The sequence below is a fragment of the Trachemys scripta genome, chromosome 3, assembly GCF_013100865.1.
Source record: "Trachemys scripta elegans isolate TJP31775 chromosome 3, CAS_Tse_1.0, whole genome shotgun sequence".
Lineage (NCBI taxonomy): Eukaryota > Metazoa > Chordata > Testudines > Emydidae > Trachemys > Trachemys scripta.
In genome coordinates, this window is record NC_048300.1 from 92,760,668 (window position 1) to 92,785,013 (window position 24,346).

Genomic DNA, 24,346 nt, shown 5'->3' on the forward strand with positions numbered 1-24,346 from the left:
ATAACAATGACTTTATTGCCTCTGCAAGCGGTGCTCAAAGGGGGGAGGGGAGGGCTAGTTTACAGGGAAGTAGAGTGAACCGGGGCGGGGAGGGGAGGGTTCATCAAGGAGAAACAAACAGAAGTTTCACACCGTAGCCTGGCCAGTCACAAAACTGGTTTTCAAAGCTTCTCTGATGCGCACCACGCCCTGTTGTACTCTTCTAACCACCTTGGTGTCTGGCTGCGCGTAATCAGCGGCCAGGCGATTTGCCTCAACCTCCCACCCCACCATAAATGTCTCCCCCTTACTCTCACAGATATTGTGGAGTGCACAGCAAGCAGCAATAACAATTGGAATATTGGCTTCGCTGAGGTCTATCCGAGTCAGTAAACTGCGCCAGCGCGCTTTTAAATGTCCAAATGCACATTCTACCACCATTCAGCACTTGCTCAGCCTATAGTTGAACAGGTCCTGAGTACTGTCCAGCCTGTCTGTGTACGGCTTCATGAGCTATGGCATTAAGGGGTAGGCTGGGTCCCCAAGGATAACGATAGGCATTTCAACATCCCCAACGGTTATTTTCTGGTCCGGGAAGAAAGTCCCTTCCTCCAGCTTTTGAAACAGACCAGAGTTCCTAAGACGCGAGCTTCATGTACCTTTCCTGGCCATCCCACGTTGATGTTAGTGAAATGTCTCTTGTGATCCACCAGGGCTTGCAGCAGCATTGAAAAGTACCCCTTGTGGTTTATGTACTCAGTGGCTTGGTGCTCCGGTGACAAGATAGGGATATGGGTTCCGTCTATCGCCCCACCACAGTTTGGGAATCCCATTGCAGCAAAGCCATTCACTATGACCTGCATGTTTCCCAGAGTCACTACCCTTGATATCACCAGGTCTTTGATTGAGTTGGCTACTTGGATCACAGCAGCCCCTACAGTAGATTTGCCCACTCCAAATTGATTCCCAACTGTCCGGTAGCCGTCTGGCGTTGCAAACTTCCACAGGGCTCTTGCCACTCGTTTCTCAACTGTGAGGGCTGCTCCATCCTGGTATTCTGGCACTTCAGGGCAGGGGAAAGCAAGTCACAAAGTTCCATGAAAGTGCCCTTACGTATGTGAAAGTTTCGCAGCTACTGAGAATCGTCCCACACCTGCAACACGATGCGGTCCCATCAGTCTGTGCTTGTTTCCCGGGCCCAGAATCGGCGTTCCATGCCATGATCCTCCCCCAGTAACACCATGATTTGCACATTGCTGGGGCCTGTACTTTGTGAGAGGTCTATGTCCATGTCAATTTCCTCATCACTCTCGTCGCTGCGCTGCAATCGCCTCCTCGCCTGGTTTTGCTTTGGCATGTCCTGGCTCTGCATATACTCCAGGACAATGCGCGTGGTGTTCATAGCGCTCATAATTGCCGCAGTGATCTGAGCGGGCTCCATGATCCCAGTGCTATGGCGTCTGGGCTGAAAAAAAGGCGTGAAACTATTGTCTGACGGAGGGAGCGAGGGGCGAGTGACGACATGGCTTACAGGGAATTAAAATCAACAAAGGTGGCTGTTCATCAGGAAGAAACACAAACAACTGTCACACAGAATGCCCCCCCCTCCCCCGAAGATTGAACTTAAAACCCTGGGTTTAGCAGGCCGTAGATTTCACGGAGGGAGTGGGAAGCAAATGAATAGAACAAATCTGGTCCATTTATCTTTTACATCTTAGGCTGGCAGGAGACGGTGCAGCATGACTGATAGCCATCGTCATCTTCTGGGTGCTTGGCAGAAGATGCTGCATTATGACTGCTAGCCATCATCATCAAGAAGGTTCAATAGAACTGCCGGCAGGACTGAGTCTCCAGGAGACAAAACATGTCTGCCCAGGTGCCTCTGACCAAACTCACGGAGGAACACAACCATGATGGATACCAATCGTAATACACCATCCATTGCCAAAAGGCAAGGAGCTGCTGCTGTGTAGCAATGCAGTACCATGTCTGCCAGCACCCAGATGACATATGGTGACGGTGAGCTGAGCTGAGCGGGCTCCAGGCTTGCCGTGGTATGTTGTCTGCACAGGTAACTCAGGTAAAAAGGCGTGAATCGATTCTCTGCCGTTGCTCTGATGGAGGGGGAGGGGCCTGATGACATGTACCCAGAACCGCCCGTGACACTGTTTTTGCATCATCAGGCATTGGGATCTCAACCCAGAATTCCAATGGGCGGCGGAGACTGTGGGAACTGTGGGATAACTACCCACAGTGCAACGCTCCGGAAGTCGACGCTAGCCTCGGTACTGTGGACGCGGTCCGACGACTTAATGCACTTAGAGCATTTTATGTGGGGACACACATAATCGACTGTATAAAACCAGCTTCTATAAATTCGACCTAATTTCATAGTGTAGACATACCCTAAGTTAACACGCTCATCCGTGAGACAAGGTGGGTGAGGTAATATCTTTTATTGGACCAACTTCTGTTGGTGAGAGAGACAAGCTTTCACACTACGCAGACCTACGAGCTACATATGTTCATCCGTCTCTCCTTGTAAGTCCTTATCTCTCTACCCCTCCTTAGGAAGCAGCTTTCTTTCTTTGTGTTGTGTGGCACTTGACAGTGACATTAATATATATATGACATACTAATAAAACATGTAATATATACAAATGGCTGACAGTCTGAACTGTTGATTTTCCAGTTTCAGAAGACTTTTTTACAATGGCATATATTTAGTAATACATGCTGGTTTTTATCATAAGCAGCTGTATTCCAGTAGTAAGCAACTTTATGGATTTCTCATCAGTGATAATTACAATAATACAAATTAATTTTAGTTCCCCAAACACAATTTATTCTCTATCTGAATATATTCATTAAATTAACAAACCAAACCCAAATGCCATAGAAGACTAACTTCTTCACTTAACACTGCAAAATGGACTATAGATAAATAATTAATTTAGAATGGGACAAATTCATCCCAATTGTAACTTCATAGGCTTTAATAGAGCTATACCAGAGAGTTATACTCTCACTGACTTTGAATCAGGCCCTAAAAATGCAACTATGTTAAAAATAAAATTCCCCATGTGATTTCCTTTAAGTTTCTATGAGAAATGACACATCCCTTACAGCTTCTCATTGATCACAGCTTGAGCCCACAAAGTGGCATGTGAAAGGTGGTAAAAAAAAAAAAAAGAACACATAAGGACTAGAAAACAGATTGTGTATGTTATTGATTTACTAAGTAAAGTTTTGCCAAGTTTAAGTAAAGGACACAGAAAAGAGGCATGACCTACAGTATTTGACCTAACTAAATCTGTAGTAGTGGACATTCTCAGAACAGTTGTTCACAGAATCTACATAATATTAATGAAATAAAGGGCTAGAATATGAAATTAAAGTGATTAAAAATTGGCTAAACTAGGCAAAATACACTACTATGTATATTGTACCAGTAGGCCTAGTAAAGAGAAGTGCTGTGATAAAATTAAAGATTCAGCATTCAAAATAAATGTTTAGTGAATATAATGCTTATGAAAGCATTTGATTGATAGCTCTTGAGGCTAGTATTTTCTTTTTATCCACAGAACAGGATCAGTCCGTCCAGCAGAAATGCAATCTTCCCCACACTACCCTGTCAATGACCTTCAACTCGGACGACTTCAGACATCAAGAGGGTTTGTAATGACCATTCACTGGTTTCTCTGCTTGGACTGTCATCAAGGGTGCCAATCAGTGCCAAATTTGGTAGCGTTTTTGATCTGGACACCTGTGTGCTAGGAAATAGACCCAAGATAACTAGCCCATTTCACATAGGCCTCTGAACATCTTTTATACAGTAATAACTTGCATTTGTAACAGATCTAGGCAAAGTTTGATTCACTGACCTGGCAATGAAAGACTATATCCTGGTGCCAGTTACCCCCAAGCTACCTAGTATATTTGCCAGACAATATATTATAATGTACAGTAATGAATTTTTCTTAACAAGATTTTTTCCTTAAAATTTTACCTGTGTTTCCCAAAGTTTCCTTCTAAGGAGCACCACATGAAGTTTGTAATTTTACAAATAAGGATATTTAAAAGAATGATTTGTAGATAATGAGGAAACTGTGTCTGTGGAGTAGGGAGAGGGAGAAGGAAATTTCTTTGCTTAAATGTAATATTGGAACTTTTCCAGTTAACCAGTGTTCAAATGATCTGTTTCCTTACCTGGGACCCTTTTTGCCCAGTTGATCATGTGCACCAGTTCCCTGTCTGCAAGGTTGGTCAACAGGGTCATCATGGAGGCTTCACTGAAAGGTCTGTTAGGATCATACTCTGAATAGACTATGGGTGGTTCAGCTTCCAGTAAGGCACTGACCATCTGCTCTGCTGTAAGGGACAAAGCTGGACTGTTCTTCTTGCTATGCTTAATCACAAGAGGACTTGTCCAGAGGGTGGGGGTTCTCATCTCAGTAGAAGAAGTCCCTGCAATCCTGGCATCCTGTTCCTCTCTTTGACGTTTGTGTTTCAGCATACGTCCGCCTCTGCGGTCTTTTCGGATCCCTGGAGAGACATAAGAATACGATTAGCTACCTTTCCTTAAACTTGTACAACTAATCATGTTTATAACTTCAATCAATCAGCAGATCTTTGGGTAGAGTCATGCAGCACTTCTTTTGGGTTTGTTTTCCCAAGAAGCAACAGAGGGTCCTGTGGCACCTTTAAGACTAACAGAAGTATTGGGAGCATAAGCTTTCGTGGGTAAGAACCTCACTTCTTCAGATGCAAGTAATGGAAATCTCCAGAGGCAGGTATAAATCAGTATGGAGATAACAAGGTTAGTTCAATCAGGGAGGGTGAGGTGCTCTGCTAGCATCCCAAGAATCAGTCGTAAACACAGACTCTTAAGCTAGTACACAGGGGGAACGTTATGTATATCTGTAAAGTAGAATATTAAGAATGCTTCTTTATTGTAAGTGATTCAGAACATTTAAATGGATTTGGTTTTGGGACAGGCTTGTCAACCACCAGCCTGGGGGAGCCATGATTTGATGCTCCACTCCTCTCAAAAAATAAAAAAATCAGTAACTGAACTGAATAAATATTGTCCTACTATATGAACTGCCAAAGCATGTCCTAGCTTCTAGCATACAACTAATCACACACGTTTCACTGAGCAGGTCATCAGGGATAGCTGCACGCTATGTGTGGCTCAAATAGATAACAAATGTTGGACCCCAAAACTGCTCATGGATGCTGCGGTGCTAGTGTTGAAAGCCATAAGAGGCTTGGATCCACAAACTATTTTAATTATAACTTAATCCAGCACCGAACACTTGTTCTTTGTTAGTGGGGAAGAACCACTCAAGGAGGTTTTCCCCATCATATGTTGTTCAGATACTATGGTAATGAATGCTACATAAGCAGACAAAAACTATATAACAAGGATAAATATAAAATGAGAAGATAGGTCACATGGCAACCCTCTTGTTAAGTGAAGAGAAGCACAGAAAATACACCTGGACTATAAGATTTCTGGAGCATGAACTGTCTTTGTTCCTTATTTGGATAGTGCTTAGCACAGTGAGGCCCTGATCCTTGATTGGGATACCTGCCATAGTAGTCATAACAGCAGAGGTAACAACAGAAGGCCTGGCCTGAACAGAACAAATTCTCCCTTTGTGGAAAAAGTTACAAGGAAAAATAGTCTGAAGGGGCCTAGGTGAGTTCCATCAATGCAGAGAGAAGACAGAGGTCAGATAGGGAATTGGGGAGGAAGCTGGGAGAATAGTTTAGAACAGAGGTTCTCAAACTGGGTTCGGGACTGGGAGGTTATTCCATGGGGGGTCGTGAGCAGTCAGCTTCCACCCTAAACCCTGCTTTGCCTCCAGCATTTATAATTGTGTTAAATATATAAACAAGTGTTTTTAATTTATAAGGGGGGGTCGCACTCAGAGGCTTGTATTCACTTTGTACTTTGTACTCACCAGTACAAAAGTCTGAGAACCACTGGTTTAGAAGAACCACCAGAGAGCGGTCAAGAGATATCATGCTGATTGGGTGGGGTGGATGTGTCATATTGGATGTGTCATATGTGCACCCACTGAAAAGCAATTCATCTCAAGCCCTCTCAAAGGTGTCAAAATCGTCATGCTTATGGGCATGCTTTAAATATAACAAGGGGTCCCAAATTTGGTAGCATTGACACCACACTCCCCACCCCAGCACAGTGCTTTCTTTCTGTAAACAAACATCCATATAAATGGTTTTCAAACTTTTCCATAATGTGAACCAATGTTACAAGATAAGACATCCACCCACCCACCCACACACTCCATAAAGAAAAGGAGGGTGGCCATGACTCTCCTGAAACCTGTTCATGACCTCCAGGCTGAGAATCTCTGATCTATATGAATAAACATCTTCCCACAGAAAATGACATTTCACTGAACCAGGGCAGTGTGAAGAGGGCAGAAATTTTATTCTACTCTACTAATACTCTGTAGCTCTGCTAACCATATTCAATGAATCTTTCCACATACACTGGGTTCATTAAATCTCTCACACCCATCACCTGACCTTTTCATGTTTTACCCATTAAACTAATATTTTTTCTAAGCCAAGTACCTTAAAAGGTTTGCTATTCCCATTTTTCATAAATTCATTGCTATTTTTCCTACCACAAAGGCTTCCTAACAGCAGGAACAAAAGACATATTGGCAAAACTTCATCCTACACCAATTCTCACAAGTAGATTACTGGAGACTATTGAATAAGAGATCTTAACTACTATTTTCTGTTGCATGGTTTATAGGACTATGATGTTTGTGAATTAAAACTTGCCTATGAAATCAGCAAGCACAATTGTGCGAAAAAAAGCCATGTGGTTCACATATACTAGAGCACATCATAACTTCACCACATCCTGGATTATAGAATCGCTGATTCAACACATCTCTGGATTAAAAAAAAATTCAGATTGATTGAAATATAAAATGTGCCTGTCTATGAAACCTGTTAACATTTACCCGCTTGCTGTGATTAGCATTATAGAATCGATTGACATGCAAATTCATGCCCATTTTGTGTAGGCCAAGCCCATTCCAAAACCCATCTATTAAAAATCACCACTTGGCATTAGCAAGAATGCAACATTCTGTTGTGTGTGAAAAATACTTTTTCTTATATGCTTTGCCCATCCAGTCATTCCTTCTTCCCAGATTCTTTCTTCTTCTCATCACAATTCCTCCTCACACATTCTCAATACCACCAAATGATTTACATTCCTGATAAAGTCACATGGCTCATTACAGCAAAGAAGATCAGAGAACATTCACTTAGAGCACAACATGTGATATGCTGTAAACCAACACCAGATAATACCATTCAGTGGTCAAATAGACCTGCACTGAAGACAAAAAAAGATTACATGAATATTTTTAGGCCCAGAAATATTCCAAGATTCAATAAGTGTATACACTAATAATTAATTTCCATACAGGTGAATTTTGTCTTGCAAATTTAAGTCACCAGTAAAGTTGGATGGTCTATATTTCTTAAATCTTAAATCTGACACAGTAGTGAAGCATCTAAGTAGATGTCTGGTGTAACCAATTATTGTACAGTATCTTTTTTTTTTTTTGCTATATTTGTGTGAGGGCTTTTTTTTTCCTCTTCAAAAACACAATATACTCTTCTATAGTTAAGATTTAAAGTTTGACTCTTAAGTGCTCTACAATCCATGTTTACTCCGATTTTCTACAAGTTTTGTCTATGTTCTAAATATGTTCTTCCGGAAACCAAACATACTATGGAGCTGATCCTGCACAGCAATCCACACACATGGGGTCCCACTGATTTTACACAGGCATACAGGTCCATATGGGCCAATCCCTGTGCAGGATCAAGATCAAATTTAAAAATGGAAGATTCCTCACTAGCAAGGCATGGATAAAATTACCAAAATGTTTGTGTTCCCGTGATCAAGATGCAGAGGGCAAGATCCTCACATGGTGTAAAAGTTAGCTGAGTTCCATAACACTAGCTCAGGATATAAACCCAAAAGACTATTTCTGTACTAAACAAGAAAAAACACATTGGAGAGACAGAGCATGTAGTTGTTGCTTTGGCTCACTTGTTTTTGATAGATGTGCCAAAATTGTTCTACACACCCACATTTCATTCCTGGACACCTCCTGATAGTGTTCATGATTATTGCTAGGAGCAGAGGGTTTGAAGTAATTTCTAAAGGTAAGGTACTGCATTGTAGGATGGAGCTAGGAGGATCTGACAACTTCATGAGTCTGCTAAACTTGTTGCCTTTTATCCAGACTGCAGAGGCACATTTGTAGACCTTCATCAGTTCAGCCAGAATTAAGCTAAATATCTCATTCCAGTGATGATTAGTGGTACAGTCAACTGGTACACAAAACATGGTAAAGTCATGCATATGACAAGCAATACACTTAATGCTTGTTAAATTTTTTTTGTAAAATACTGTGCTAATATGTAGTATATACATTGCAGCACAAGGCATTGCAAATAGTGGCTTCTGGTGACATCTTTTTGCCTATGAATGCAATTTAAGGTGTTGAAAGTGATCTTTAAAGTCTTATCTGGGTTGGACCATATATACCTGAGATATCACCTGTCTCTCTGTTACAGCACGATCTTTCAGATCAACTAGAGTGCAGTGTTCTTTCTAATATTGCCTTGACTTGCATATGTGGTGGCTGCTGATAGGACAACTACAGTACTGAAATTCACTTCCACATTGTTTCAAAAGAGCCAGTTTGTCAACCTTCAGTGCATGGTGTAAAGACCATCTATTTTCACAGGGCTCTGCCTGGTGGTGAAAGTGGGGAATATACGGTATTGATGATGTGCTTATTTTCTAGATGGAGCATATTATTTTTATTTAATGTCAGTTAACTAATTTTGTTGTTTTGTTTAAATTATGTGTCCAGAGACAAATGAAATGGGTACTTTATTATAAATCAGGAAAATCAAGTTTAGACCGGGCCATATTGTATTTTAGATTGGAAGTTGTCACTTAGGTTAGGATTTAGATTAGTTATGTCCTAATCCAGGATTTTTCCTCTCTATATGTTAAGGAAATATTTAGGGTTCCTCTGACATCAGTGAGATAAATTGTCTCAGTGGGAAACTGTTCAAAATGGTGCATTTTAGAAGAATACAGAGCAACCTGTTAATTTCGTTTTTTTGCTGGAACTCTTAGTTTTGGCACTTAACATCAACAAAAGCTGATATGTCAATTGAATATTCAATATTGAATATTCACTTAGTTAAACAGGTCCATTTCTGCTGAGTCCTAAGTGAAAATAATCTGTTTAAGAAAAGATATTCCTTTTTTCATTTCCCCTAGGCACATTTGCGCCTCCTCTAGAAGAAATCAGAGGCAGCCTCACAATTTGAGAATGAGAGCATTAATCTACACAAATACTCTAACCAAAATTTATATAACCTGTCTCCTCAACAGCTCCATATTTGGCTGTCTGTGTTCTTAAGTCAGACAGGGAAGTGTTGGGCAATACACACAGGTGAAGTATGCCTGCCAGTTATTTTATGTGCCATATGCTGTTGCTGACCTGTAAAAGAACTGACTACTTGTAATCATACAAATAATTCACATTTCAAATGTGTATATTGGATTGATTTTTGAGAGTTTCCACTAACTTTATTTTAAAAATGAAGAAAGCGGTTTCTTCAGAAGTCAGTTTTTTGAACCCAGAGAATGTACCCAACATACCTTGGTGCAAACCAAGCTTTATATTTTACTTCAGAAGAAACATCTTAATAACTTAGGTTCTGCTTTGCAGCCTCAGAGACTGAATCTGAGAATTTTAAATGCATTCCTCATGTCTCACATCAGGCAGTGAAATTATTATGATCACAGACAGAAAGTCCTTTAAATCTGTATAAGAATTACTGCTCATCAGAGATTTATGTAAGTTTCTACTACTAACTCTTCACTTATCTCCTAGATGGAGAAATGAGATGTTTATTCTATTATTCATTATCTTGGACTAAAGGAATAAGTCTCTCCCTGAAAAATTTGAGGGCCTCCAAATTTCTTTCAGCCTATCAAATTTTAACTTGGGTTTTTATAAGTAAAAGAAGAACAAGCCACAGACCCGTATTCCTAAGGCAAACATTTCTATCAAGCTACAATTTGACTAACCCATTTCTACAGCCAAACTTGAACTGAATCTTTAAGTTCCTACAATGTATGGATACATTAATTCCAGTCTGTACAGAACCAGAACTGCAAAAATACTCTGAGGAAGGCTATTCTACCAAAAATGGAAGTACTGAGAATCTTGCAAAAAAAATCTTGTTCTTGCGCTATTTCCATTTGAGTTTTAAAGATACGATGATGAAGATTTTCAAACTCCAAATAAGTACCCAATTTTCAAAATTGTTGAGCACTGGCAGCTCCCATAGAAGTGAATAGGACCAGCTCAACAGCTGAAAACTAGGGCATATATTTAGTGCCTATATATGGATCTAGCCACCTATTTGTGAAAACTTTTGCTAATAAGCTCAGATAATTTAGAAATGCTTTGAATAATCAGTAGAACTCTTGGGTGATTATTTTATCCTAACCAAAAGTTCAACTTCTAATCTTTCTGACAATCTCTATTTTTCCTCCCATCTACTAGTGGAAAGTGATAAAACATCAACTTCATTTGTACATTATGTCAATTATTCCCGAGAGAGCAGGAAAATTTGTTTTGTATAGAATTGACCCCAAACTGTATATTTTAGATTTAGAAAATCATTCAACATTTTTGAAGTCCAAATTCTGCTTCACTCTGGAAAAACCTTAGTACTGGAATGATTTATATGTTGCTATTTTAATTCTTCTGTAGTTCTAGAAGCTTGGCAAAAATGACTATCAAACAAATAACTTATTGTTTTCATAGCACAGCAGTACTTAAAGCATAGTTCTTTTTTAAATTAAATTTTTGTTTAAAAACAATGGTTTAAATTGGGGGGGGAGTATTTCACAAAACTCAAGGAAACTTTTGTGAAACCTAAAAAAAAGTTCTGCATGTTTTGTAAACTCCAAACTACCACTGGATTCTTCAGTCATCATTGTGTATTTACTACCTCAGAAGTACTAAGTATCACAAACAGAAGGAGACCATCAACTCTACTAAGACACTTTAGACAATCTTTAAAATACCCTTCTTCTTGGTTTCAAACATATGTTCATGCAAATATGTCGGTGAATATGAATAGTAACAATCAATCTGTGAAACCAGTTATTACTAATAGGGATAGTGAGTCTAAAAGCTGCAGTAATAACAAAACATTGCAAACCTCTTGAAAAGGGATGATACAAATAACTGATGAGCATGTAATCGTGCAAGTAGAGATTGTATCATAATGCATATGCACAAAAAGGCTAAAATAAGTCTGCACACAATCTTAATTCTGGCATTTACTAACATTTGACTGCTTAACTTTGCAATGTTAATATTCCTTTAATGCATTATATACATTTTATATAACACATAGTACACAGGAATTGCTGTATCTATAACTGAAATGTAGTTATCACTAGATGAAACAACAGCTATTTAACAGCGCACATTAGAACAGGACATGAGTGCAGTATTCTGTAAAAACAGTAGAGCAATTTAAGTAGGCTAAATGAGAATTCAGACCAGCAGTGAATATCCCCACTGTTGCAGTAAGTGACATAGGATCTTAATGGACCACAAGTGGTCAGATCCTTAGTTTTACATCACATTCAAAAGACAGTGCCTACAGCAGTCCAGATCCCACCTTAGTAGCAAGCTGGGGCCCTGGTTCAGTAGCAACGGAGACTGAAAATGTTATTGAAGACCCATATGTTGCAGCTATGGCATTCTTCTCAAGGTATCCAGTTAAAACAAAAACAAAAAAAACCCATGACCTAGTCCAACTCCTTGTAGCTTGTGAGAACTCTCCATAGCACTGATTAACCTGGTAGCAATGCAGGCCTTATCACCTTTCTTCAAGAAATCATCTGAAAGTTCATCATTGATGTGCAACTTGACCTCAGCTAGCCATTCATTTTCAGTGACAACTTCTTGTTTGTTGATTTGTCAATCGGTGTGCAAAGCTATATAAATTACTTCACTCCTTGCATGCCCTTAAAGTCAGGTCAGACAGGAGATCTTGGCTCTACGATAGTGGGCTCCTAAGGGGCTTTCTGACTCTATATAGTAGGTCAATGTGCACTTTATCTTAGAAAAACAGACTTATAAATGTAAGCATTAATGTACACTTTTTTGGTAATAAAAACTGGTTTTTATCCTCAGTACTCTCTCATTTGGAAGGGCTTTTTTTGTTTGTTTTGAAAGAATAACAACTGAAAAGAGTTTCTCTCCCATCATTCTTGGCTTTGGTCCATGATCAAAGACAGATCCTAAAAGGGAATTGTAGATATTCCTCCCTTTATTGTATGGTAATTCTCACTATTCTCTCCATAAACCTTTTCTTCTTGGTACCACTTTTGTTCCTGAAAGGAGGGCAGGATAGCAATGTTTCTCCATCAATAGGCTGGAAGATGACTTGTCTATTGTGAGTCTATTTCCTTTCCTTCTTCCCAAATCTAATATCATCTCTATGAAAGACATCTATTCTTTAGGCTGTGCTCACGATCATGACATAAGAGCCTTCCCGTACTCATTGTTCTGTAGTGTATATCTCAGTTCTCCTATTTAGCTTCAGTCACAGAAGGGTAATTAATGATGGCAAACAGCACGTTCATATCTGTTTACCCCACAAAACACCACATGGATCTTTTATTTACAATTTGGAGTACTAATACTATATTGAAGATTTCTTAAACAGGTTTGTTATCATAGAATCATAAAAGATTAGGGTTGGAAGGGACCTCAGGAGGTCATCTAGTCCAACCCCCTGCTCAAAGCAGGATCAACACCAACTAAATCATCTGAGCCAGGGCTTTGTCAAGCCGAGCCTTAAAATCCTCCAAGGATGGAGATTCCACCACTTCCCTAGGTAACCCATTCCAGTGCTTCAAATGACAAATATATGTAGATCCAGAATATTTGTCCTCCTGCGGGCAGTTGCTTAGCAACATGAAATAACCAATGGTTTCCTATAGAACAGTGATACTCAGATCTCAGTGGTTTAGGAGCCAAATTACCCAAAAGAGCCACAGTAGTGTGAATTCATTGTTTCATTTACTAATTTGTGTGTGTGTACACAGAGAGAGAGAGCAAAATGACTGGTCAAGTATTAATATTTTATCAACTACAATTGGTTAATAACATCCAAATTGATTATAAAAGCATCTGGGTTGGTTAATAACTAAGATTGGCTAATAATTAAAAGCACACAGTTTTTTAATATCATGTGTTGCAAAGAGCTGCAGGAGACACTTTAAAGAGTCACTTGCAGCTCGCGAGCCTCAGTCTGAATATCACTGCTATAGAAACACTAATTATTCTGCTTTTTGTTTGTTTCATTAAGAAAGCCGTGCTGAATCAAAATCTGGTTTCTAGTATCTCCTGCAGACTGTTTTTATATATATATATAAAAGCAGAAATATTTAAATCAGCTGTACAGACTGTATGTGATGAAATAATGGAGAAAACCCTATATGCACTTGTAGCATGATAACAAATTTGATTACTATCACCCCTTTCACCTGAGTATCTCAAAGCAGCTAACAAACATATGTGAGTTAAGTTCCCAATGCTCCTGAGAAGTAGGAAACTGGGATATGGTGAGATTAAGTGACTTGTCCAAGGTCACACAATATATACGTAGCAGAGCTGAAAATAGACCCTAGATCACCTGACACATTGCTGTGCCTTAACCGTGAGTATCTTGTCTATTAAGTCACTGTTTGAAATAAATTTAACGGAAACTTTTGGCCTACAAAAACTGTGCAGTTTTTTGAGTACATGAATGCCAGATGCGTGCAGCAAGCTGGAGATTTGTGGATGCAGCCCTGACCTGTACATGCCCACTGGGCATTTTGCATATTCAGCTCACACATTTTTGCACATGTATTTTTTAAAATCTGGATTCTATGACAGAGGAAAAAGTTTTGTTCACATAAATGAAATATTGCTTTTTAATGTTGTTGTTTAATTCTGCAGATGCAATTGACCGGACTGGCACAGGAGTTCTGTGCTGCTTGAAGGAAAAAACATTCCAGCTCTACCTCAAATTCCCTACTTCCTTGTATTGTTGCAGGCTATGAATTTAATGGTAGAGACAGCCAGAGGGTCTGGAAGAGGAGCCATCTTACATTATCTTTAAAAACCTGCTCCCTGAGTTAGAATACCACCTCAGAAACAAAATACTCAAGAATTAAGGCATTAATTTGTCAACATGGTGGCCCAAAATAATAACTTACAAGGACCATCCCTTCCTTCATGCCTGGTCTCTTTGTCTTCTAACCTCTAAACACTCTAGAGTAAAGCTACTTCTAAACAGCCTGCTACCTCTCAATTTCAGGGTCCTATAGTCGATACCCATTAGACTGAAATCCATAAGGATGACAGATAGGTAAAAATCCAAAAATTTACAAGACAAGGAATCCAATAGTCCTGGAAACCTGACACTTCTATCAAGCTAAGAAAGCAAATATCTGAGAGGGCAGGAGAGTTAGAGTCTGGTTACTAGGCAACTGGTTGTAGGTAGCAGCTTCTCTCCAAGGACCCGAATACTGCTTTGTTTTTCCCCATCAGTGCTATTGCATATAGAATTTCTGCTGATTTGCCAAATAAACAGATTTTAAGATGGGAAAGAAGCTTCTATCTAGACATTTGCTGCATAGCTTTGGGCTTTAGCTCTCCTGAACCAGAAATATTTTCTCCCCATTTTGGATTTCTGGTATATAGACTTTACTTTTTTCTTTTTTTTTTCTGGTCATTTTATTCCATCTTCAACAATACAATTGGTTTATCTTATGAGATTAGATCAAATATATGGGTTTCGGCTATCAATCATTTTATCTGTGCAACTTGTATGACAGTGTGGTGTTTCACTTCAATAACCTACTATATTATATACCACAATAGCACAACCTCATAGACTCCTCTCCCAATACATGTACAATCTTTCTCCTGTAAAGAATCCCACATTTAGAAGGAACTGGTATAATTAAGCAGTGGATTTAATTTAAAGACTGGATTAAACAATAATATGACTAAAAATATAAACATCTGATGAAAAGAAAGAAGATTTCAGAACTACACAAAACCAAGCAGAAACAAGTGAAAAGGATAATATGAGAAACAAGACATAATGATCAAATTGTAGAGAAAAATGTTCAATAAAAGAATTCTATACAGACAGAAGTTAAGAGAAAATTGTAAAAATTGTTAAAAAGGAATTGGAGAGAAATCTAAGGAAACAACAGTTATTTTGCAGAAGTCTTTAAAGAGAGGGAAGAAGAAGCTGAGCTGCCAAAGACAGTGATGATACTTTTTGGCCTACTATTACATAACACCCACGTATAGTGTAGGCAAAACAAACATAAGCATTAATGAAATAATGATGAATTATACTTGGTAGAAATAGGAAATAATGAAAAAATGAATTGCTACTATACTTCTGAAATTGCCAAACTATCCAAAACCTTAAAATGCAATCATTTTTTAGATAACCGTGGTTTCTCCACCAGTAAGTCCATGCCATTTTGAAATGTAAGGATATGGGTGTGGAAGTGGGGAGGTGTCCAGCTGCTTTCTCTTCCTCTTGAGAGCATTACAATGGATGAAATCGTTCAACATTACACTGGGCAGACCTCAGCCTTCCAGTCCTCTTAGGACTTATAAAGAAGAGGCCAGTTCAAATAGATAGGTACTTTCTAAATGGTCTAGTAATAATCAACCTCTTCTAGTGAAAACTTGCACATTATTTGCAGATAAATAGAGATAAATTGTCCAATGTACCAAAGGTACCTATTAAGCTGTTATCTTAATCATTCTAATTTGTATGAGTGAATATTAGCATGAACTGGGTGAAACAGAATAAATTTAAAAATAAACTGTATGCAATATATATGATTATAATTATATCACCATTTGTGATTTTCTCTAGTCCTTTGCAATGAAATATGGAAATGACAGGGTCTGTTAATGGATTGCTGTGTTCTACATTTGAGAGATGAAGTGGGAATAGAAACTGGTAGTGTAGTGGATGAGTGGCACTGCCTGCACAGGTTGTAGGTATAATCCAGCCCACTTGCACACTGAAAAAAAAAAGTTATAACTGTTTAATTAAAAATCAGATGCTCCTTCCCAAAAATGTACTTGGTTCAATTTATTTTTCTTACAGACCATGACTGGATACTACAATTCTCATCAGAATGCAGATAATATTTTGGGGGTGGGAGTTGGGTTGTTTAAGATACTCTATAGTCTACATTTATTTGCAGATGTAACTTTACTTCATTTCCAGAATTTAGACTCCATGCAACTTGGAAGCTTCTTTACCCTTGCTGGTGCCAAAAAATACATATAGTAAAATTAGTGACACTTCTTCTAATTGAGTTGGAAACTGATTTGATTAACAATTTGAAAGCATAAATATAATAGAGAATAATGAAAAATGATTTAATTTAGCAGCAATGGAAACACTAGTATGGACTGGGCACTGACAGAAAAAAGGAATGTATGTGACGTGCACACAGAATGGCATCAGCAGGACATGGATCAATACTCTCTGACATGTCCTATCACACAAAGAACTGGAAAGAAGAAGGATTTGCCCAACTGCTTTGTGTCTACACTAAAACCTCTACTATTGCTACCACTGGTGGAGCTGCACTAGTGGTAGTACAAGGGTGAGAGATTTCCCAGGAAAAGTAGCATAGACAAGCCAATAGAGGCATGGTTGGCACTAAACATGGTATGGTCTGAACACAGCATGGTCAACACTTAGAATACATGGCAGCTAGTTATGTTTCACTCTTGCCAGAGGCTTGTATTGACACATCTAACCACTTCAGTGCCTTTATTTTGCTTTATACACAGGACCCCCCAATCATGCACTTCTTTAAATCAATAGTTTTAACAAAGTGAAGTGAAATTAAGCTTTAAGGGTGCCCCAAAAATATATGGTTGCTGGGGCTGCTATCTGGCCTAGATAAGAGCAGAAGGCTGTTTTGTATTGTTTTTTCAAACCAATTTTCATTATTTTAAAAACTATGTTTATAGAAGATGGAGATTTGCTGAAGCCACTTATGATTATGTTCTAGGTCCAAATGTCCTATTGTGTTTCAGCATGATGGTCCTCCCAAAGAAATTTAGAGGCCTGGCAGACTGAGATGCTTTCTTTTTCCATTTTGTTCTCTCTCTATAAATTACCGTGATCATTGGGAAGCTGACTGTGAAAATATTCCAAATTCAAGATTTATAGACATTAATGTACTACTTTTGGAATCAGTTCAGACCATCTGAACACTCATTTATTATAGAATGCTTTTAAGAATGCCATTAAATAGAAACTTGAATGGTGCTGGAGTCCCAGCTGGGTAAACAGTTACTTTAAAAGAGAATTGTTGTCAGGAATTAGCTGAAAAAAATTTAGAATTAAGGTCTGTCTTAAAACAAATGTATATTCAACTGCACAGTTAAGGTGGTAGCCCATAAACACTTGCCCAAATCCATAGAACTAGACTGGGACTTGGACTACGCATCTTATGTAAGTGAGGAAGAGGGAGTGTGTAGACCATCCAGGTCGATCTGAGTTCCTAGACCTTACGTTCAGGTGTGTAGGAGGACATGGATGCTGCTTATTTCCCATCCAGACAAAGTGGATATAGAATGAGCAGAGCCTGGTCTTCACACCCCACATCACTGACAAACAAAGCTGAGTTGGCACAGAGGCGGTGGTCATTTGTTGCTGTTATAGACCAGCAGCAAAATTATAACACCCCCACCCAAAGCAAGAACGAAACACAAAGGAATTGTGAATCACTGGTTTTCCCATAGTCATAATGCCTGAAGGACGTGCTTATGGGGATATTGGTTACACACCACCACCTGGCTCTTCTGAATCCTTCCCACATCAATCATCAGATGTTACTTATGGTATGAACAAGGCTTCACTATCCCTGTTTACCCTGGGCCCTCTTTGCATGTCCTGTGTTGTTAAGACCCATATGTTTTCCCTCTCTGAGGATATGTAGATCTATCTGAGCTAGCTTTGGTCTAGTTAGATCAAATGGCAGTGGAGCTGCAGCAGCATGGGCAGCATTACCTGGGTACACATAGATACATGAGTGGCCACTGCCTATGCTACTGAAGCTTCACCACTACTGCAATGCATCCAAGGGTGTTGAGGGAGTTGGTTAATGTGATTGCAGAGCCATTGGCCATTATCTTTGAAAACTCGTGGCGATCGGAGGAGGTCCCGGATGATTGGAAAAAGGCAAATATAGTGCCCATCTTTAAAAAATGGGAAGAAAGAGAACCTGAGGAATTAGAGACTGGTCAGCCACACCTCAGTCCCCAGAAAAAATCATGGAGCAGGTCCTCAAGGAATCCATTTTGAAGTACTTGCAGGAGAGGAAGGTGATCAGGAACAGTCAACATGGATTCACCAAGGGCAAGTCATGCCTGACCAACCCATTTGCCTTCTATGATGAGATAACTGGCTCTATGGATATGGGGAAAGCAGCGGACATGACATACCTTGACTTTAGCAAAGCTTTTGATATGGTCGCCCACAGTATTCTTGCCAGAAGTTAAAGAAGTATGGGCTGGATGAATGGATTATAAGGTGGATAGAAAGCTGGCTAGATAATAGGGCTCAACCGGTAGTGACGAATGGCTCGATGTCTAGTTGGCAGCCGGTCTCAAGCAGAGTGCCTCAGGGATTGGTCCTAGACCAGTTTTGTTCAACATTTTCATTAATGATCTGGATGATGGGATGGATTGCACCCTCAGCAAGTTTGCAGATGACACTAAGCTGGGGGGAGAAGTAGATATGCTGGAGGGTAAAGATAGGGTCCAGAGTGACCTAGACAAATTTGAGGATTGGGCCAAAAGAAATCTGATGAGGTTCAAGAAGGCTAATGGCATATTGGGCTGCATTAGTAGAAGCATTGCCAGCAGATTGAGGGAAGTGATTATTCCCCTGTATTTGGCACTGGTGAGGCCACATCTGGAGTACTGCGTCCAGTTTTGAACGCCCCACTACAGAAAGTATCGGACAAATTGGAGAGTCCAGCGGAGGGCAACGAAAATGATTAGCAGGCTGGGGCACATGACTTATGAGAACAGGCTGAGGGAACTTGGCTTATTTAATCTGCAGAAGAGAAGAGTGAGGGGGGATTTGATAACAGCCTTCAACTACTTGAAGGGGGTTCCAAAGAGGTTGGTGCGAGGCTGTTCTCAGTGGTGGCAGATGACAGAATAAGGAGCAATGGTCTCAAGTTGCAGTGGGGGAGGTTAGGGTGGATATTAGGAAAAGCTATTTCACTAGGAGGGTGGTGAAACACTGGAATGGGCTACCTAGGGAGGTGGTGGAATCTCCATCCTCAGAGGTTTTTAAGGCCCAGCTTGACAAAGCCCTGGCTGGGATGGTTTAGTTGGAATTGGTCCTGCTTTGAGCAGGACCTCCTGAGGTCTCTTCCAACCCTAATGATTCTATACTGTTACTCAAACTAGCTTTGACCGAACTAAAATCAAAGGTAGCGTAGGTATGTCTGCATGTGCTACCATCACACTTCTGGACTGCAGACTAGGCACGCTCGGAGTTGTATTTAACATAGGATTCTTTCAGTTGGCCCCTTTTGCATATTCTTGCAGCTGCCCAATGGCACACTTGCCATGGCAAACACTCTGGCTTAATTCTTAACAAATGTCTACTCATCTGGATATCTTTAGTGATAAGGGGTTGTTAAATCTGACCAATCTTGGCATTTGTTATTAAATTGGTCCATTTTATACCCAGTGATTTTCTAAGGTATTTGCTTTCAGAATTATTTAGATATCTGTCTGCACCCTTTTGATGGATTTACACTTGCTCATGGCTATGGCTAAAGTCACATTCTAGTCTTTAGGCAGTAATAACTACCTTCAGTAATACTGAGATACAGCAAGTATTCAGAAGTACAAGGGGAAACTGCTAATCATGGGAAACTCTGGTAAAATCAGCACGTTTTTAAGTGCTCCGCTTCTGTAGTTTGGGCATGCAGTTACTGGAACTGTACATGCTAATTACTTATTTGTTCAATCAACTGGCCAACTATGTGTCTGATGGACCATCCTCCAGTACAAATACTTGGTTTTCATGTGCAAGTACAGTAACTGTATGTGCAAACTGAGTATGGAGTTGCTTGCAAACTCGGGATGCAGTTGCCTGACTTCATTTTTTAAAATCAGTGTCTTACTCTTAAGTCACTTTCCATCTTAGGAAAAGGAACTAGAGTTAAAATACAAGAATTTGCAATATCCAGTGCATCCATATTGATGTTCTTAAACTATAGTATAATGTTCTGAATACACATTAAGATCATGAATTTGAGATTTGTTGAATGCCCTCACTCTATAGGAGGTGCTCAGAACCCTGCACTCTCCTTATCCTGTTGTACCTACCATCAAGCAGGAACTGTAAATGCTTTGAAAGGTCGTTTAGCTTTCTTGTAGTTTCTGTAAGTACCTCCTTACTAGAGCAGGAATTGTAACGCCCCTTATAGCGGCAGCACATTGGAAAAAGAGCTTTTCCATAATGATTCATAGATTCATAGATTCTAGGACTGGAAGGGACCTTGAGAGGTCATCGAGTCCAGTCCCCTGCCCGGATGGCAGGACTAAATACTGTCTAGACCATCCCTGATAGACATTTATCTAACCTACTCTTAAATATCTCCAGAGATGGAGATTCCACAACCTCCCTAGGCAATTTATTCCAGTGTTTAACCACCCTGACAGTTAGGAACTTTTTCCTAATGTCCAACCTAGACCTCCCTTGCTGCAGTTTAAACCCATTGCTTCTGGTTCTATCCTTAGAGGCTAAGGTGAACAAGTTTTCTCCCTCCTCCTTATGACACCCTTTTAAATACCTGAAAACTGCTATCATGTCCCCTCTCAGTCTTCTCTTTTCCAAACTAAACAAACCCAATTCTTTCAGCCTTCCTTCATAGGTCATGTTCTCAAGACCTTTAATCATTCTTGTTGCTCTTCTCTGGACCCTTTCCAATTTCTCCACATCTTTTTTAAAATGCGGTGCCCAGAACTGGACACAATACTCCAGCTGAGGCCAAACCAGAGCAGAGTAGAGCGGAAGAATGACTTCTCGTGTCTTGCTCACAACACACCTGTTAATACATCCCAGAATCATGTTTGCTTTTTTTGCAACAGCATCACACTGTTGACTCATATTTAGCTTGTGGTCCACTATAACCCCTAGATCCCTTTCTGCTGTACTCCTTCCTAGACAGTGTCTTCCCATTCTGTATGTGTGAAACTGATTTTTCCTTCCTAAGTGGAGCACTTTGCATTTGTCTTTGTTAAACTTCATCCTGTTTACCTCAGCCCATTTCTCCAATTTGTCCAGATCATTTTGAATTATGACCCTGTCCTCCAAAGCAGTTGAAATCCCTCCCAATTTGGTATCATCCGCAAACTTAATAAGCGTACTTTCTATGCCAATATCTAAGTCATTGATGAAGATATTGAACAGCGCCGGTCCCAAAACAGACCCCTGTGGTACCTCACTCGTTATGCCTTTCCAGCAGGATTGGGAACCATTAATAACAACTCTCTGAGTACGGTTATCCAGCCAGTTATGCACCCACCTTATAGTAGCCCCATCTAAATTGTATTTGCCTAGTTTATCGATAAGAATATCATGCGAGACTGTATCAAATGCCTTACTAATGTCTAGGTATACCACATCCACAGCGTCACCCTTATCCACAAGGCTCGTTATCCTATCAAAGAAAGCTATCAGATTGGTTTGACATGATTTGTTCTTCACAAATCCATGCTGGCTGTTCCCTATCACCTTACCACCTTCCAAGTGTTTGCAGATGATTTCCTTAATTACTTGCTCCATTATCTTCCCTGGCACAGAAGTTAAACTAACTGGTCTGTAGTTTCCTGGGTTGTTTTTATTTCCCTTTTTATAGATGGGCACTATATTTGCCCTTTTCCAGTCTTCTGGAATCTCTCCCGTCTCCCATGACTTTCCAAAGATAATAGCTAGAGGCTCAGATACCTCCTCTATTAGCTCCTTGAGTATTCTAGGATGCATTTCATCAGGCCCTGGTGACTTGCAGGCATCTAACTTTTCTAAGTGAGTTTTAACTTGTTCTTTTTTTATTTTATCTGCTAAACCTACCCCCTTCCCATTAGCATTCACTATGTTAGGCATTCCTTCAGACTTCTCGGTGAAGACCGAAACAAAGAAGTCATTAAGCATCTCTGCCATTTCCAAGTTTCCTGTTACTGTTTCTCCCTCTTCACTGAGCAGTGGGCCTACCCTGTCTTTGGTCTTCCTCTTGCTTCTAATGTATTGATAAAAAGTCTTCTTGTTTCCCTTTATTCCCATAGCTAGTTTGAGCTCATTTTGTGCCTTTGCCTTTCTAATCTTGCCCCTGCATTCCTGTGTTGTTTGCCTATATTCATCCTTTGTAATCCGTCCTAGTTTCCATTTTTTATATGACTCCTTTTTATTTTTTAAATCATGCAAGATCTCGTGGTTAAGCCAAGGTGGTCTTTTGCCACATTTTCTATCTTTCCTAACCAGTGGAATAGCTTGCTTTTGGGCCCTTAATAGTGTCCCTTTGAAAAACTGCCAACTTTCCTCAGTTGTTTTTCCCCTCAGTCTTGATGCTTCAGAGCTGACCCAAAGTCTAGTCATTAAGAAAAAGAATAGCTATCTTTGGGAATAGCAGTGAATTAAAAGGGATACTGATGTTGTAAAGTTCTTAGTATACTGGCCTTCATTCTGGATTCCACTCACAAATTCCAATATATGGAAATAATTTAGTTTGGAGCAAATCCAAACAGGAATTTACGAAGTGTTCATAATATTAAACATATCCCTTGATCTTTCACTGTTGTAGTGCATGTCTCCCATACCTCTTTACTTATTGTCATCCTTCCCAATGTTAGTCATCTATATGTAAACAACTTGGGCAGATGATTTTTATGTTTGGCACTGTGTAAGTAACAGCGTTAGCTGAGTAATGTATTCAATTGATTTTACTACCACAAATAACTTATTCAATTAAGTTTTCTCATTATTCATCAAGCTCTAATAAATACAAATAAAATAGAAAGTAAATAACAAAGGATGATTAAACCCCCAAATTTAGGTTTTTACAGACAAAAAACTATGTTTTTGATTTAAACATTCCCTTGAAGTGTTTGTATCCCAAGCACTACAACACTGGACTAGTCCCTTGGAAATAGATCATGAGACTAACTGATTTTACACAAAAATCAGACTAACAAACCTGTTTGCATTGTCCAAGTACAGTGAAACAGAAGACTGGAGGGAAATAATTATAATATTCCCTACCACCTAGACTGCACTTTACAAACATTTATTAATCAATTCTCACAACATACCTGTGAGGTAGGTAGATGGGATAATATTATCCCCAGTTTTTGGATGGAGAAATTGAGGCAAGGAGATTAGATGATTTCCAAGGTTACACAGTGAGCCAATGACTGAGCCAGGACTAAAATCCAGCCTCTTGACTCCAACTACGATTTTTTTTATTTTTTACCATTATTTCATTTGTAATAATCTAAGGTGTTATTTGTAATGTAGGTAAGGAAAATGGCCTGAAGTGGGGAGGGAAGGGGTGTTTTTCAGATGTAATTTTTCACCTGATAGTTTCACCTTAAGTAAGGCTGGGTGACCTCAGTTGCTAGTTACTATATTCAAAAGGTCTAGGGTAACATGTAATGGGAAATCTGCCATTTTCTAATACTTAAACATTCAGAAAAGAGAATGTGATTCATTCGTGTGATGGCAGATGGAGATGCTGAGTTACAGATTTATTCTCATCTTTCTGCTGCCCATTGCTTACTTTTAACCAACCATTTATGAAATGCATAACCTTGCAGGGGAAGAATGGTTTGCTCACTTATCAAGATAATTTGCTCCTATGTGTATATCTGTATCCTCAACACAGGTGTTGTTTTGCTGCAGTCCTCCCTGTTTCATTACTGAATATTGCACTGCACAGCAGGTTGTTTAAAAAGAGATGGTAGCTAAATCCAGGCTCTGTGGGCCAGAAAAGCACAGACGGATATACTTTGGCATTTGGATCATATGTCTGTGTCTCATTTGGTGGATTAAGTGGTTATGTAGAAGCTCAAGAAATATATCATACTTTCAAGTCCTGTTTGTTGAGAAATAG

The 24,346-nt window shown here is 39.5% G+C and overlaps 1 protein-coding gene across 10 annotated transcripts in view; it reads right to left on the minus strand.

Moving 5' to 3' along the window:
* Positions 1 to 24,346, minus strand: part of ESR1 (estrogen receptor 1) — a 287,989-nt gene that overhangs the window by 79,887 nt on the left and 183,756 nt on the right. For all 10 annotated transcript variants that reach the window (XM_034765395.1, XM_034765393.1, XM_034765387.1 and 7 more), the window contains one exon: positions 4,189 to 4,524. In XM_034765395.1, the coding sequence (XP_034621286.1) occupies positions 4,189 to 4,524 (336 nt within the window). The remainder of the gene's footprint in view (positions 1 to 4,188; positions 4,525 to 24,346) is intronic.